This window comes from Sinocyclocheilus rhinocerous, unplaced genomic scaffold (genome assembly GCF_001515625.1).
Source record: "Sinocyclocheilus rhinocerous isolate Xijiao unplaced genomic scaffold, SAMN03320098_v1.1 scaffold2716, whole genome shotgun sequence".
Lineage (NCBI taxonomy): Eukaryota > Metazoa > Chordata > Actinopteri > Cypriniformes > Cyprinidae > Sinocyclocheilus > Sinocyclocheilus rhinocerous.
Window position 1 is genome coordinate 498,706 of NW_015624199.1, and position 17,211 is coordinate 515,916.

The 17,211-nt window shown below is 33.5% G+C and overlaps 1 protein-coding gene across 1 annotated transcript; it reads right to left on the reverse strand.

Moving 5' to 3' along the window:
* Window positions 1–379: 379 nt before the first annotated feature.
* LOC107738512 (protein phosphatase 1 regulatory subunit 14C-like) lies at window positions 380–16,533 on the reverse strand. The gene is made up of 4 exons (XM_016550271.1): window positions 16,200–16,533; window positions 3,897–3,980; window positions 2,371–2,403; window positions 380–914 (listed from the first exon to the last, which is right to left on the reverse strand). The coding sequence occupies exons 1-4, from the start codon at window positions 16,425–16,427 to the stop codon at window positions 840–842; spliced, it is 420 nt and encodes a 139-aa protein (XP_016405757.1). The 5' UTR covers window positions 16,428–16,533; the 3' UTR covers window positions 380–839.
* Between the last annotated feature and the right edge of the window lie 678 nt (window positions 16,534–17,211).

Below are 17,211 nucleotides of genomic sequence, written 5' to 3' on the forward strand. Positions count from 1 at the left end.
AATCTCCGGGTCTGGCGGTAGCACTTTTAGCTTAGCTTAGCATAGATCATTGAATCTGATTAGACCGTTAGCATCTCGCTCAAAAATGACAAAAAGAGTTTCAACTTTTCATTTTCCGTCGGTCTTAGTACACGATGTAACTACAGAAGAGTCAAGTTTTAAATAGAAAAAATATAGAAACTCTTTGGTCATTTTTGAGCGAGATGCTAACGGTCTAATCAGATTCAATGATCTATGCTAAGCTACAGCTAAAAGTGCTACCGCCAGACCCAGAGATCGGTTTAATGGATTCGAAAATGGTAAAACTCAACTGTTTAACTCTAGGGGAGTTGGAAAATGAGCCTATTTTCAAAAATAGTGGAGTGTTCCTTTAAGAACAAATACCAAAAATGGATGTTACTTCAGCAACTTTACTTAAAATAAAAATATTTAATAGGCTATATAAAATAGCTTTGTAGTCGGTTGTGGTTCATAAAAATAGCTGTAATACTGCACCAAACCGTGTAATAATGTGTTGGGCCTGTAAGACCCTTTGAGAGGTTGTGGACAGGAACATTAGACTGTCCCAAGCGGCTGCTGAGATTGTTTGATTGTGTCCCGGATTAACTTTGCACTCTTGGATTTATTGTCTGATCTATGGGAAATGGATGACTCAATTTAGGTGTACTGAACAAAGTCAAGGTCCTTGGAAAATGAACTCTAGCATATTGATTCTGGGCCAGAAATGAATCCTGGGATAGCGAATCCTTGAGGGCTGTATGAGGTCGACTCTACGTTGAGTGATGGATTGTGGGACCTGTAGTACAGGTAGCTGGATTGTCGTTGGCATTTTCGAGCACTTAAAAGCTTTTCTTCTGCGGAGCACTGAGTTTTCTCATTCCTCTTATCCTGCCGAGGAGCTCGCGAACAAAGTCCTGGTGAAGAGAGAAAGGCAGAGAGAGAGTGAGGCAGATTGTATGTCGTAAAATTCTTCCATTCTCTTCTGCTCATTCACTGTGTGAGTGTAAAGCCTGTGGCTGTAGGTCAGCAACAACGCTGTAAGGTCATTGATTTGCAGACTATGTGGCTGGTTTTGACAGCGGTGAGCACACATACTCAAACGAGAGCACATGTTAGTGTTTAAGGGTCTGTGATTAGATTAGAGAGGATTGTAAATGTGTGTGTGTGTGTGTTTGCTTTTCATTTAACACAAGATAATGATGGATACACTGAGTGTGTTTGTATGTGTGCACTTAGATGTCTAAAGATGAAAATTACACTTGTTTTTTTGTTTTTTTTTTAAATCATTATCATTTTTTTTTAAATAAATGAATGTTTATTATTTTATTTTTAGATAATTGTATTATTAATATTGTATTAAATTGATCAAAAGTGACAGTAAAGACATTTATATTATATTTATTCATATTATATAATTAAATACTGATACATTGTTTTCAGCATTGATAATTAGAAATGCATATCAGCATATTAGAATGATTTCTGAAGGATCATGTGACACTGAAGACTGGAGTAATGAGGCTGAAAATTCAGCTTTGATTCACAGGAATCAATTACATTTTAAAATATATCCAAATATAAAACAGGTATTTTACATTTTTTATAATATTTCAAATTATTTCCATTTTTACTGTGTTTTTGATCAAATAAATACAGCCTCAGTGAACATAAGAGGCTTCTTTCAAAAATTCTTACAGCCCCCAAACTTTTGAACCATATAATAAAATTAAATAGTTGAAGAATTTTGTAAAAAAAATAAGTATAAATATAATGGTATTAAATAAAACATATTATAAATGTAAAATTAAATAAAAAATAAAAACAAAAGAAGTACTTCCAAATTTATATAATCAAGTAAACGTGTGTTTAAATTGGAGCAAAGGCATCTATATGTGTGTGTGGGTCAGTGGGTTATTGTGTCTGCTGTAGCTCTTATGCATTATGATTTTCATAGTGTTGTATGAATTCTTTGAACACACGTTTTCAGGTCAGTGCACTTATATGAAATCCACTAGCATGTCCTGAAGCAGTGCGTGTGTGTATGTGCATTTGTAGTAATCAAAATGCAACCTCATAAGTTACTGATATGAAACACTCATGCGGTGAGTCATGCGAGCCACACACACTGCTTGTGAACAGCAACCAAAATTTGACTAATTATATGTATTTATTTATATATTTGACTACTGTTTTGTCGCAGATACATATATGAAAATATAAGGCAGCGTAATGTGGCTATAAAGTTTTTTGCTTTGTGAGTGCATTCATGATGTCTTAAAAATATTCCTTAAAATATTGTCTATGTATGCAGTTCACTAGTTTTGGAACAGAGCTGTGTGTTAGTGGCCTATATTTTAAGTTATGACTTACATCAGTGGGCTTGTAGCAGTCTGACAGTGATTCCTGAGGGACAAAAACAGAGAGATATCAACCAACTGATACACACACACACACACACACACACACCAAAAACTTGTGAAGCTTCAGCATTTACAGACTTAAAATATACTAATACATACACAGTGTGAATTCTCAGCTAGGGAATTGCAATTGCGCACGGTCCTTGTTTTCATGCTTTATGTGTTTTTGCATAAATGTGCACCCTCATGGTGGCACTAAAGTTTCTTTTAAATATCTGTGATATTAAAGGGGTCATATGATGCGATTTCAAGTTTTCCTTTCTCTTTGGAGTGTTACAAGCTGATTGTGCATAGATAAGATCCCTGAAGTTGCAAAGACTAAAGTCTCAAAACCAAATAGATATTCTTTATCAAAGTTAAGACTCTGCCACGCCCCCCTAAAACGGCTCGTTCTAACACACCCCATGTACAGTATTTGAAAAATAATGTGTTTTTTTAACATTAAAGCATGTCAACATATTCTGTTACACCAAATACACAAAATAATGATCTTTAAAAAAGCATCATATGACCCCTTTAAACCAGATGTTATTATTCAGCTAGCTAGTTATAAACTTGCCGACTTTAACTTTTACTCAGCAAGATTCTCTTCATTCCAACTTAAACTAAATTAAATACTTTCAGTCTTTAAAGAAATAGTTCACCCAATGAAAATTAGCTGTAAATGTACTTGCCCTCAGGCCATCCCAGATATAAATGAGTGTGTTTCTTCAGCAAAATAGATTTGGAGAAATGTAGCATTACATCACTTGCTCACCAATGGATCCTCTGCAGTGAATGGGTGCCGTCAGAATGAGCGTCCAAACAGCTGATAAAAACATCACAGTAATCCACAGGTAATCCACATGACTCCAGTCCATCAATTAAATCTTGTTAACTTCAAACCATTGCTTTTGGCTAAAATACAAGTCATCTATCCGTAATATTGCTTTCTCCAGTGAAAAAGTAATCTCATCTGAATCAGGAGAGAAATATGCACAGATCAAGCACAGTTTATAAGTGAAAACAGTCCAAAATATTTTCTAAACAAATATGACGTTGAATTTTGATGTGAGAGGACAACAGGGGATGAACTTTTACACTGAGGGAAGTGTTATTATGGATTATGGACTCGTATTTTGGACAGAAGAAATGGTTTAACATTTGAACGGCTTAATGATGGATATGTTTATTACAAGCACACAGCTTTTCACTTCACAAGATGTTAATTGATGGACTGGAGTGGTGTGGATTACTTGTGGGTTATTGTGATGTTTTTATCAGCTGTTTGGACTCTCATTCTGACGGCACCCATTCACTGCAGAGGATCCACTGGTGAGCAAGTGATGTAATGCTACATTTCTCCAACTCTGTTCCCATGAAGAAACAAACTCATCTACCTGAGTGTGATGACATTGTTTCAGCATATTTTCATTTTTGGGTGAACTAATAAAAAAAGGCATTGTCTTACAAACACAAGCTCACACAGGACTTTACCTGTAGTTTTATGGCTCTCTCGTCTTCACTGTTCACCTCCAGGAGATTATCAATGTCTATCTCCACCTCTGGCATTTCCTCTTCCTGTAGAAGCAGAGATCAGGCAACATTAGTGGAAGTGAACACATCACACAATGCGAAATCACAAATGAGATTTCTTGTGTGCCTATTTTTATAATGAATTTTGCAGAAACATCTGAAACCACCAAAAATTAAAACGAAACCTCCAAGCAATTAATTTCCCCTCTGGGTCCTGTTCTTCATTGGAAAATAAATTCTAGCAGATTGGATGGATTTGGTCTAGATAAAATCAGCAGCCAAGGAATTCTGAATTATATGTTCATCAGGGACATTTAGGAAGCTGTCTAGAGAACATCAGGAAACAGTCTGAAGGGTACATAACCAGAACACCAGAACGTGCCAGTGTGATGACAGACAGAGCCACACAGACAGGATGAGATGAGCTCTATAAATACACTCGCCTCTGAGAGGGAAGTATTTTCCATGTAGCAATCGTTTTGGCTTGTTTGGCGAATGAGAGAGGTGGAATAATACACATCATCCATAATCATTATGAAACAACATTTGTCATTTCTGTCTGTGTGAGTGCCAGGGATTGTGAGTTTTTCAGCTAATTCTGATCCAAGGACAAATCTAGGATTCGCTGTCCAGATTTACCCCACATTATGTCTGATTTTTGGAAGTGTTTTCATAGTACAATGGCACTGATTTATAAAAAAAGTAAATAAATATACATACAACATTTTTAATCACAAAAAGGATTACACCAATGCATTATACACACACACATATATATATATATATATATATATATATATATATATATATACAGTATATATACACAAAATTTTATTATTTCATTCTTTTCACACTTAAAACTTTACAACAATGCATTATTTTTGCATTCTTTATATTTCTAAATTTTATACAAATTTTATATATCAATTACACACACACAAACACGCGTTTTTTTTATTTTTATTTATTTATTAATACTTAACATTTATTTTTAACATTTCATTCTGTTTATATATTTTTTTCTAAAATTATCTCAAAGGCAGATTCAGGGTTATATTTAACCCAGCATCTAAAAAATGCTGGGTTAAATATAACCCAGTGCTGGGTAAAATATGGACAAACCCAGCAAATTGGGTTGTTTGGACCCAGCAGTTGGGTTAAATGTTTAAATGTTTAACCCAACCTTCTGGGTAGTAACCCAACCGCTGGGTCAAAACAACCCAGTTTGCTGGGTTTGTCCATATTTTACCCAGCACTGGGTTGTATTTAAGCCAGCATTTTTTTTTTTGAGTGTAACTGTCCTAAAAGTGAACGTCATCCATCTAAACAACTGTGCAACCCATGACAGCTTCTCATGGTCCACGGTTAACAGTTCAGCTGAAAAAATGCAGCAAGATTTCTAGTTCTGCCCCCCAGATATACCAGTTACCAATCACTGTCTCAAGCTGCACTGATGTTGTGTTTACTAGCAACTCAAATGAGCATCAGTTTAACAAACACTGCTTCCTTTCAGAGAGAATACAGAAAGAAGGAGAATGAAAGAAAAGGAGAGATTTAACAAGAAGCAGGTCAAAATGATCTGCAGAGTTAATAAGGATGAGTCTATCTGTGTGTGTGGGTTAAGAAAGCATGGGTGGTTAAGAAGAAAATTCACACTATGGTTCATACGGTGAGGGAAAACTGACAATGATGGATCTAGAACTGTTTGTATACCTTTAAAAGAGTAATTTCATCAAAAATATGAGTAATTTCACATGAGTTTCCTCATGCCTCAAAATTCTCATCAACTTCTGCATAGACCATATAATCTGAGCTGTGTGATCCAGACAGAGGTGGATATTGTGAATTCATGTAAATCTGTTCAGAATGATTCTGACACACTTTTTCACTTAAGACAAACACAAATGGATACACATCAATGTATATTAACACTATAAATCTGCAAAAGTAGACACACTCACATATGCACTTTCAGTGAAGACTTTGACAAATCAGCCTTTTAGTACACCAGCATGGTTTCTTTAACCTTGTTAGAGCTGTTTGTTAAAATAATGATCCAATCAGTCGCCTGCATGCTGTCAGATTGGTTCATACATCATTTACACATTCATCTAGAAGAACTAATATTTTAGACTTTTTGTCTGTGTGTGTGTTCTCTCTTTGAAAGGGAAAATAGCAAAGAAGACAATACCAGCCACAAAGACTCAAGCAGATAAAGCTGAACCATCAGCAGATCAGTCAAGCCAACCGCCAAAACATGACCAATTAATTACAGACTGATCCGATATCAGTCAAGATAAGCTGACACAGAGGCCATTAGCATTCTCGAACAATCATTTCATTAGTTACATTCACACTGATGCAGATCACCAAGTCTGTAAGAAACCACCTAGCAACCACCCAGACACCTTAGCAACCACATAGCAACATGCTAAAAAGCACCCAGAACAACTTAGCAACACCTCTGCATTGCTGTGGCTAATTTTGCACATACAAGCACTACTGATATTTTCTTCCAAATTAATTGATTAATTAATAATTTATTAAAAACTATTTTATAGGGAAGGAACATTATATATAGTTTTATTAATATATGACAATATAATAATAAGTAACATTTTATTAATATAGATTATGAAATAATTTTTCAATATATTTCAATATATATTTTATATCATTTTTATTCATTTATTAATATATGTTGAATTCATATTTTTATATATTAATATTTATATATATTTTTATAAACAAATATTAATTTTGTGTGTGTGTTGAATTATTTATTGAAATACACATTTGTTTATTATATCTATATAATATTTTTTATAAATATATGTATACTGTCACAATTCACTCGGGGAGCAAGGAACGAGGAAACGAGGAGTACTTGAATAACACAGTCTTTAATAAACCACAGGAAAACCGAGAACAAGGAAGACATTCAACAAGTAGACCCGACAAACACTAACTGAATGGACTGGGGCTTTTAAACACAGGATAACGAGGGACTAAGGAGACACACCTGGAATCAAATTAGCAAATCAACATGAGGGAAGAAACTGGGTCACAGGGAGCAAAACACACACAGAATAGTCCATAATCCTGACATATACATTGAATTATTTAGTTAATTATTTATTATATAATTATTATTTGTTAATATAAATTATACAGCATATACAGCATACACACAGCATATATTAATAAAAAAAATTATTATTATTATAGTATGAATAATTATTTATTGAAATACTATGAGAGAGACTGAATATATATACTTTATAATATTTAATCTACTACTTCATATTTAATTTAATTAAATATTAATTTAATTTATTAAACATTTATTTATTACTTATTAAAAATTGTTATTTATCATTTTGCTATTGCAGCGGTTTTATAAAGGCTTCTTGTCATTCTTATAATTGCTTCATTTGAACAATCATTAATGCCCACTATAGCATCCTAAATCATTTTTATCAATTTTAGCAAATCATTTTTCATTCCCGCTGCTTGCATTTAATGTCTGTCTGTTGTGAATGAAAAGCCCTGCAGGTGGATTGTGGGTAGTGAATGTGTGTGCTGTCAGGCCAGAGAGTTGAATGAGCTCTTCCAGTCTGCACTTGACCTGTTTGTCGACTGGTGTCTCATCTGCAAACACAGAGCAGAGGGAAGCCGTCTCTCTCTCTCTCTCTCTCTCTCTCTCTCTCTCTCCAGACAGGTCAGATCACTGAGTATTTGTATCAGAATAGCAAACAGGCATTGGTGTGATAAAGGTCTTGCAGGAGAGTGCAAAATGTACACAGAAATGCCGACAGCTATGCTGAGAATTCACACACACGCTCCCACACACGTAACACGATTTGAATCCCAACATAAACAAGCAGACTGTGCTGTACCGTGCACATATGTGCTCATGAAATACTATACGCATGCATATTCTGCGTGTCACGGATGATTTATGATCAGGGTCATTTTGTCAGCAGAATCAAAATGATAAATTTGGTCTCTACAAGGCAGGGGTGACATGAACCCATTTTTTGAGGGGCATCAGATGTATTTGTGGCTTTAGTGCCTGTGGCAAGATAAGACAAAAAATAAAATAATAATAAAAAAAAAACATGGCATAAGCCATTATACAAATAAAATATGTTGAACGGGCACGGGTTCAAATTTCAACCTAATATATAGTCTTAATAAACCAAATAAAATGTTTTTTTTTTTTAAAGAAGTCTCTTATGCTCACCAAGGCTGCATTTATTTGATTTAAAGTACAGTAAAAACAGTAATATTATGAAAGATTGTTCAAATTTAAGAACAGTTTTCTATTTAAATATTTTTTTTAATGTGATTTATTCCTGTGATGCAAAGCTGATTTTTTTCAGAAAAATCATTCTATAAATCATTCTAATATGCTGATTTACTGCTCAATAATCATTTCTTATTATTATTGAAAACAGTTGTGCTGCTTCATATTCCTGTGGAAACTTTGAAACTAAGTCATTTTTTAAAGAAATTAATTATCAAAAGTGACAGTAAAGACATTTTAAATGTCACAAAAGATTTGTTTCAAATAAATGCTGTTCTTGTGAACTTTTTATTCTGGAAAAAAAATGTCATGGTTTCCACAAAAATATTTCAATGAAACAGTTTCAACACTAATAATAATAAAAGCCATTTTTAATAATTCAGCACCAATAATAATTAATAATAACTGACCAAATCAGCTATTAGACTGATTTCTGAAGGATCATGTGACTCTGAAGACTGGAGTAATTTTTACAGTAATTGTGCTTCTTAATGATCAACGATAATAATCTTTTCAAATTTGCAAAAATTTAATTTCAAAATGAAATTGGTTCAAAAAGCCATGACTCTAATACAAAACATGCTTCATCAATACAAACAGTCAAAGTGGAATGAAAAGCAGCGCCCGTGATATCAGACAGACAGACCCTGAAGCACTCAACATCAAAGACGAACCCCTTCCACCCTCGCTGAAGAGGAAAACAGTGGAGAGGGGGGTTGTGGGTATCTTTTGCAAACAGGGGCATGTTAGCAGAACCCCACTGGGCTGAATGTAGAGGACACATCTCACTGCTTCTTTTGCTGTTGCGTCAGAATGCAGGGTGTGTTTTGCAGCCATTTTCAGGAAACAATTTGTTTGCCGTCTGTGGCTCAGTACAACTAATTAACGGGATGCTGAATTTAGTCACTTTATTTGATGGATTACACTATTTAGTGCACAATGTCAAATATTTTTTTTCAAATAATACATTATTATTCATTTATTTTATTAATTTATCATGTCCCTCATCACAATTACATTTTAATGGGTTATATATGGGGGAAAAAATCTAATTCTACAATATTATTATAATTTTATTAATATTTTTAATTAGTTTTCATTTCCTGTTCTCATTTTAATTTTGATTAGTTTTAGTCGTTTTGTCATTTGTTTATTTATGTATATATTTATTAATATTTTTAATGTCTTAATTTTCTATTTTTGTCATTTTCATTTTAAAGTTTTAGTAATTTAGTTGTGTTTCAATCTGTCTATATAGATTTTAGTAATATTTTTTATTAGTTTTAATTTTAATTTTAGTTAATTTAATTGCTTTTTTTATCTATATTTTTTATGAATTTTTTATTTCAGTTTTAACTTTAGTTATTTTAGTTCATTCATTTTAACTAACTAGATTAAATAAAATAAGTTTAAGATTTTTTTTATATAAAAATTTTATTTTTTTGTATATTTAAAAAAAATATCGTTTTAGTTGTAGTTAAAGGGATAGTTCACTCAAAAATGAAAATTCTGTCATTAATTACTCACCCTCACGTCGTTCCAAACCCGTAAGATATTTTTGATGGAATCTGAGAGCTCTCAAACCCTCTATAGACAGCAACGCAACTGAAATGTTCCCAGACAGAAACGTAGCAAGGAGATCGGTAAAACAGTCCATGTGACATCAGTGGCTCAACTTCAGTTTTGCGAAGCTACGGGAATACTTTTTGAGCGCAAAGAAAACAAAAATAAAATTTTTTTCAACAATTCTTCTCCCCCGAGTTACGTCTTCCGCCATTTTAGAGAGTATCACAATGCATACGCACACTTTCCCCTAAGTGTAAACAACGCTGATTACTTTCATGCGCACGCTTTCTCCTCCGAATGTAAACAACACTAATTACATCGATTACGCTCTTGGGTCCTCTCCAAAATGGCGGAAGACGTAACTCGGGGGAGAAGAATTGTTGAAAAAATTTTTATTTTTGTTTTCTTTATACTCAAAAATTATATATTATGAAATAATTAGCACGTTGCATCTACTTGCAACCACATTTTGGGAGTAAGTTTAAAGGGGTCATATGACGTTGCTAAAAAGAACATTATTTGGTCCATAAAAATGGAAAATGCATGTTTATTGACTGCAAATCGGAATATTTAGGATTAGTGTTTAGTACAGCAGTGTTACTGAATTAGCTTTCACATCCTATCACAGCACTATTCATCCATGATCACACAGCACGCATGGAAACTGCTGCACGCTGCCCAAAATAGACAGAATCCTCAGCAGAAAACAGCTTGGGCAGCAGTTTGTGACCGTCATTGGTGTGAGGACTCCATCATTAGCTCGCACGTAACCACCTCATATGCACGTTCAATACGCTAAGAAACTAAAGATTTACTTGTTTTACTAAGACAAAGGACATCAGAGCTCTGGCACACATATACATGCAAATCTCAACAAGAAGCAGCCTACATTTATTCTTCGTAAGCCTTGTAAGCAGCTGAAAAAGCAGAGATCATGCTGTGAAAATGGACACACACACACACACATCTTAGTGTTTCTCAGAGGATTGTTAGTGTGTGCATGAGAGGACATGCTGTTTAACTCAAGGCAGAAATTGATTAAATTCCCAGTCCACTATCTCTGTATAGGCTACTTTTATATTAAATTGCCTGTTTTTCCTTTGTTTTATCGTCCGCTAAACAAATTCTATTCTAATTCGATGAAATTCGTCCATTCTCTGCCTTTCCATTACTTTCCTCTCATCTTCTGTTCTAATTTCTGCTCTAATTCCTTTCCCCAATCCTCGTCTCTCCCAGAAGCCACGGAAATTAACCTCTTTATATCCTGATAACGTTGCACCATATTTTTCTCGCTTTCGCTCTGTTGGATACACTTTCTGGATATATGACAGCCAAATTCATCTAATCCATGCTGTGCTGTCACTCATTCTGATCGACTGATGTCAAAGCTCAGCTCTGTGATGTCAAGAGATGTTATAAAGCGAGCCAGTTTAAGGCCATCACAGGCTCAAATGATTGGCCAATGCATTGCATGCGCTGTAAATACTTAATATTTGTACTCAAGGGGACGATAGAGCAACCTTCAAATGGTTGCACAATTAAACCAAATTTTATCGTTCAGGTTTTCATTCTTATATTTTCTGTTTTCATTTTAATGTTAGTTAATATTTTACTAATTTTGTTGTGTGTTCTTGTCATTTTTATTAGTGTTTGTTTGTTTGTTTTTTGAACATCGATAGAGTTTTATTAATATTTTGAAATAGTTTTCATTTTTGTATTTTCTGTTTTCATTTTGATTTTAGTTAAAGTTTTAGTACTTTTGTGTGTTCTTGTCATTTTTATTGGTATTTGCTTTTTAAGTGTCTATATTATTAAATGTCTATATTAATAACTTTTTTTTTCCAGTTTTAATTTGAGTTATTTTAGTCATTTTAAACAATACAATGTCATGGGTTTTCAATTTTTTTCCATTATAGTGTCATTTTAATTTACAGTATTTATAGTGTAATTTTTATTAAAAGTATTATAAAACTGAGTCATAATATCTAAATAGAATATTTATTTAAATTGCCTAGAATTTTATTATTAAGTATTGAAGTCAGAGTTGAAATAATAAGTAACTAACTCTTTTTTTTTTTTACTTGAAATAAACATTTAATGAAATAAATTCAACTTATTTTATTTTAGCTTGTTGCAAAGGCAACTCATTTTTGCTTAGTTTAACTTGAAGTAGGCTACTAAAACTAAATCAACTAAAAACTCATCTAAAACCAAATTGACATCTGGGAATGCAACAATGCATACAACCAAGCCTGCATTTCTAGAAGCATTTGCACAGCTTTTGGAAAGCATATGCATTCATGTACTAGAGATTAAGTTTCGGGCCTCAGGGTTTAGTTAGAAAGAGTTAAATTCTGTCAAACTTCTCTAGGGACAGAAAACCTTCACTGTCAGCAAGTAATCCCATGCTGACCTACTCTTCATTAAGTAGATCTGCCTAAGTTCTCAACACCTTACACTAACCCTACCGGCCATACCCTCTTAAGACCCGAGAAAAGATTTTTAGGAAAAAAATAGTTTTTTAATGTCTTTACATTGGGAGATGTTGATTTATGACAGACAGTTTACAAATTAGACAGATTTAAATGATAATTACAAAATATGATCATATTTCCATAAGAGTGTCAAAAAAAATGTAAAAAATGATATTTCATTCATAAGCTGCTATGCTATGTCCTCGGTAGAGGACATCGGGACTCAATTTAAAAAAAAAATAAAAAGACATGAATGAACATGCATAGGCAAAAACAATAGATTTTTTAAATCACCAATACATTTTTAGTTTTCAGGATTTTTTTTTTTAACCAAACTTTGTATAAAGATGATTCTCAACTATGTTATAACAGAATGATTAGCTCTGAAAAAGCCCTGAATGTGCTCTGTACAGGACATCCAGACTTAAAACTGTGGCATGTATAGTCTCAGAGAAATACACCAAAATATAATGTCCTCATATGAGGTCACAGGGTCTCAGGAGGATACTGCACAATGGGGATGCTGTTAGTGAGCTGCACGCAAATCCCATCAGCAACTGTCTGTTTACATGCTAACCTGCTAAACACTTTCCCTTAACTCATGTAACAGTGTGAGAGACATATTTAAGTAATATCGAACAAACAACATTCAACGTGTGAATATGAACAAGGTTTTGATCATTTTTGCTCAGCCAATGAAAAGAAATGCTAATGAGATTGCAAAATTTCAGCTGCTGAACTGGATGCTTCAACTGTGATAATAATGAATGTTTCTGAGCAGCAAATCAGCATATTAGAATGATTTCTGAAGGATCACGTGACACTGAAGACTGGAGTAATGATGCTGAAAATTCAGCTTTGCATCACAGGAATAAATTACATTTGAACATATATTACAACAGAAAACAGTTATTTTAAATTGTAATAATATTTCACAATATTACTGTTTTTACTGTATTTTTTGATCAAATTAATGCAGCCTTGGTGAGGATAAGAAACTTCTTTGAAAAACATTAAAAAGTGCAGCCATATTCCAATTCAGAATCCTGTTGTTTACATGATTGTAACCTGCTGTTAATGGGCACCCAGACATTGAGCTGTGAATGGTTATTGACTATGTGTGACTTCCTCTTCTTGTTTCTATAGTAAATGTGACGGGTCATTAAAATACACCTGAGTAAACACCTTTTCATGAGCTCACATGTTTAATCTGATTGAGCTTGTAAACAGCATCCTATTTAATGTTTTGATTATCACCACAAATAAAAAGCATTTCATTTGCCACATATGCTATGTATTATATCAAAACAATATAACATAACATAACATAATAATTTGTCATAACATACAAATAACATAGCAGGAAAAAAGTGAATATAAGATGCACACGCCAATGCATAACATCCTGAGGATGCAACCGTGGAGACCAACAACATCCTCCTCTAACATGCTCTATTTTCAACATATGATTGCCAGGGAACTTTTGCCATCAGAAATCCAACTAAACACCCAGAAGATGCTGCTGGGATTGTGTGTAAAGTCCAGTGAGACCATGTTAAAGGTTAATTTACCATATGCTCATGTCTGCTTAGACTGAAGAAGAACAATATGGCATTCATTAACCTTACAATCACTACCCTAAAACATCCTATTCTCAGACTTAATGCATTTCATGAAATAAAACATATGTGACCCTGTAGCACAAAACCTTAAGTCTTAAGCCGCTTGGGTATATTTGTAGCAATAGCCAAAAATACATTGCATGCGTCAAAATTATAGATTTTTCTTTTATGCCAAAAATCATTAGGACATTAAGTAAAGATCATGTTACATGAAGATATTTAGTAAATTTTCTACCGTAAATATATCAAAACTTACTTTTTAATTAGTAATATGCATTGCTAAGAACTTAAGTTAGATAACTTTAAAGGTGATTTTCTCAATATTTAGATTTTTTTGCATCCTCAGATTCCAGATTTTCAAACAGTTGTATCTCGGCCAAATATTGTCCTATCCTAACAAACCATACATCAAAAGCTTATTTATTCAGCTTTCAGATGATGTATAAATCTCAATTTCGGGAAATGTACCCTTATGACTGGTTTTGTGGTCCAGGGTCACATATACTAAACCTAATAAACACAGAAATTTACCTATTTATAAAAAAGAAAAAAAAATCACTACTATGATAAGTATTTGCAATTGTTTTTGTATCTGACAGTATTCTCCCATATTGAGAAAAACACAATTTTTGTAATAAAATGGAAGATAGACAGGTTAATATCTCTGAACAAGTTAAACAGATCAATTATTTAATTAGAATTATTAAAATGGAATTATTACATAATAATTTTATAAAGAATATGCATATTATAAATCTATACTGTTTTTAAAAGATAGATTCACACAATAGGTCCAAAATGTCAATTATTATCAAATACAGTAAAAAAGTACTTGCCTGTACTATACAAGGCTTTGAGTACAATTCAAATGAAAATGAATAGAATTATATTATTCATTATATAATATAAATTTGCTATTTAATAATAATAATTATTTATATTGTTTGATTCAAAACAAAATTGAATCAGAATTACAACAAAATATTTTATTTTATTTTTATTTACAACAAAATATTTTTAGGAATATTAATTTGACAAAGTTTTAATAAAAATACATCTATATAAAACAATATATCCTCAATAACCTAAAATAATTCAATAAAATTATATGATCAATAATTAGCTTAATTAAATCACAGAGCTCTTTTATGGATTGCTGGTTTGGGTTCAGTCTTACACAGCCTTAATTTTTATAAATACATTTTTATATTCATTTATTAAGAAAATATAGGCTATATTTATATTATATATATTTATAAAAATATATATTACTATACATTATACATATTTATGAAGAATAAGACAGGTTTGTTCCCTGTTTTGTTCCAGGACTCAGGAATTTGTGCTCATTTAAATATCAATTTCCTGATTTTTACTCAGACTTTGGAAAGCCCACAGAATCCTTTTAACCAGGTCAACATTATTCTGCCTCACAAGTCAAACTAGCCGTTTCTCTCTTTCTTGTCTCTCTGGGGCCAACACAGCACCAGCAGAAAAAAAGCAAGCTGCTGCAGAACAGAAACACTGAGAGATACAGATAGAGAAAGAACAAAAGAGACCAGCACACTGTACAGAGCAATAAGACAGCAGAATGACGTTTGGTCGTCTTCAAATGAGGACTGATGCCAAAGGATGCCACATTTTAAAGATGCCTACTATAGTTGTAGTGTCATGCATTACATCGCAGGCAAATGTAGGTCACACAAAGAAGACCACAATTCATCAACCTATAAACCCGAGGGAATGGTGTAGCTTTGAGGTTAAAAATCTGGGGTTGAGACCTTTAGAACCCCACATGATTTATATACTACTGCATCACCATTATGCCCTTGGTCAAGACACTTAACCTCAAGCTACTCCAAAAATACAGTGAAAAATGAACTGCAAATAAAGCTGAAAACAACCGTTTATTTTGCCTGGCTGATAAGTGGCATGCCGGCAGATGTTATGCATCTATACTGTTGTTTCTAAAAGATAGCATTCATAAAAAAAAACTCTGAATGTAAATTATTAAATACAAAATATAGTACTTGTCTGTACTGTATGATGCCTTGCATAAATGATAATTAAACGAAAACAATTATATTATTCATTATATCAATTTGTTTTTACAACAAAATTATTTTTTGTTTTAGAAATTATTTTATCTGACAAAAAATCTCAAATAAAAATATTAAAATTATATCCACAATAAACAAAAATAACAAATAATTAAATAAAAAAATAATGATCAATAATTATCTAAATTGAAGTAGAGCTCTTTTATGGAGTTATTGTTCGGGTCCAGTCTTACCTCGCAGTCGTAAAGTTCGCTCAGCTGTTCAATGATCCATTCCTCCAGTATGAGTCTCTTCCGCAGCTCTTTTCTGTCGTACTTCACCGTCACTTTGCCCTGCTTTTTCTGCACCGGGTCATCCCGCGGCATCGGTCCGGAACCGGCGCAGCCCACGCCGGGCTGAAAGAACACCCTGCTCGCGGCCGGGGGCAGCTGTGCGGTGGTCTCGGCGCTGGCGGTGGACATTGCGGCGGTGATGGCGGCGGTGATGACGGTGGTGGTGTCTGAGGGGTGTATGCAGGGACACAGTTTCTCACACCTGCTATTTAAAGCGCAGCGCGAGCATTTAAAGGACGCCCGGCGCGTGGGAGGGGAATGTCAAGCCCGTTAACGCTGTGAGTGCCAGAACGCGCACAGTATTGGTGAAACATGAAATCCGTCTGCGCTCATTGGACACAACAGAGATCCTGAACAAGCTGTGCCAGTACCATGGTACAGTATGAGATGATAATATCAAGACATTTTGACATTGTACCATGTACCATGGTAACCTATCTATCTATCTATCTATCTATCTATCTGTCTGTCTGTCTGTCTGTCTGTCTGTCTGTCTATCTGATCCCTACCTCCATCTTCCTCAGATTACATCAATGAATCAGTCAATCAGTCTGTCTGTCTGTCTGTCTGACTGTATATCTATCTATAACAACATAGAATGCAATACAAAATCAAATGCAGTAAACATTTCAATAAAATACAGTACAATACAATTTTCAGTACACAGAGTTTAATGTTTTGTATGTACTGTATTTACTATCATTCTTTAAAAGAAATTTGACATTGATTTGATATTTTGCTTTATAATGATATATAATTGATTTATGGAGGCAACTATACTTCTATGCAATACTGTCCAATACAATATGCAATACAAAATATGATAAGGCACAACACACATGCAGGTGGTGTATATAAACAAAGAAAACAGGTAAATCTTATGACATGCATGATCTTCAAGATAAACATGTCC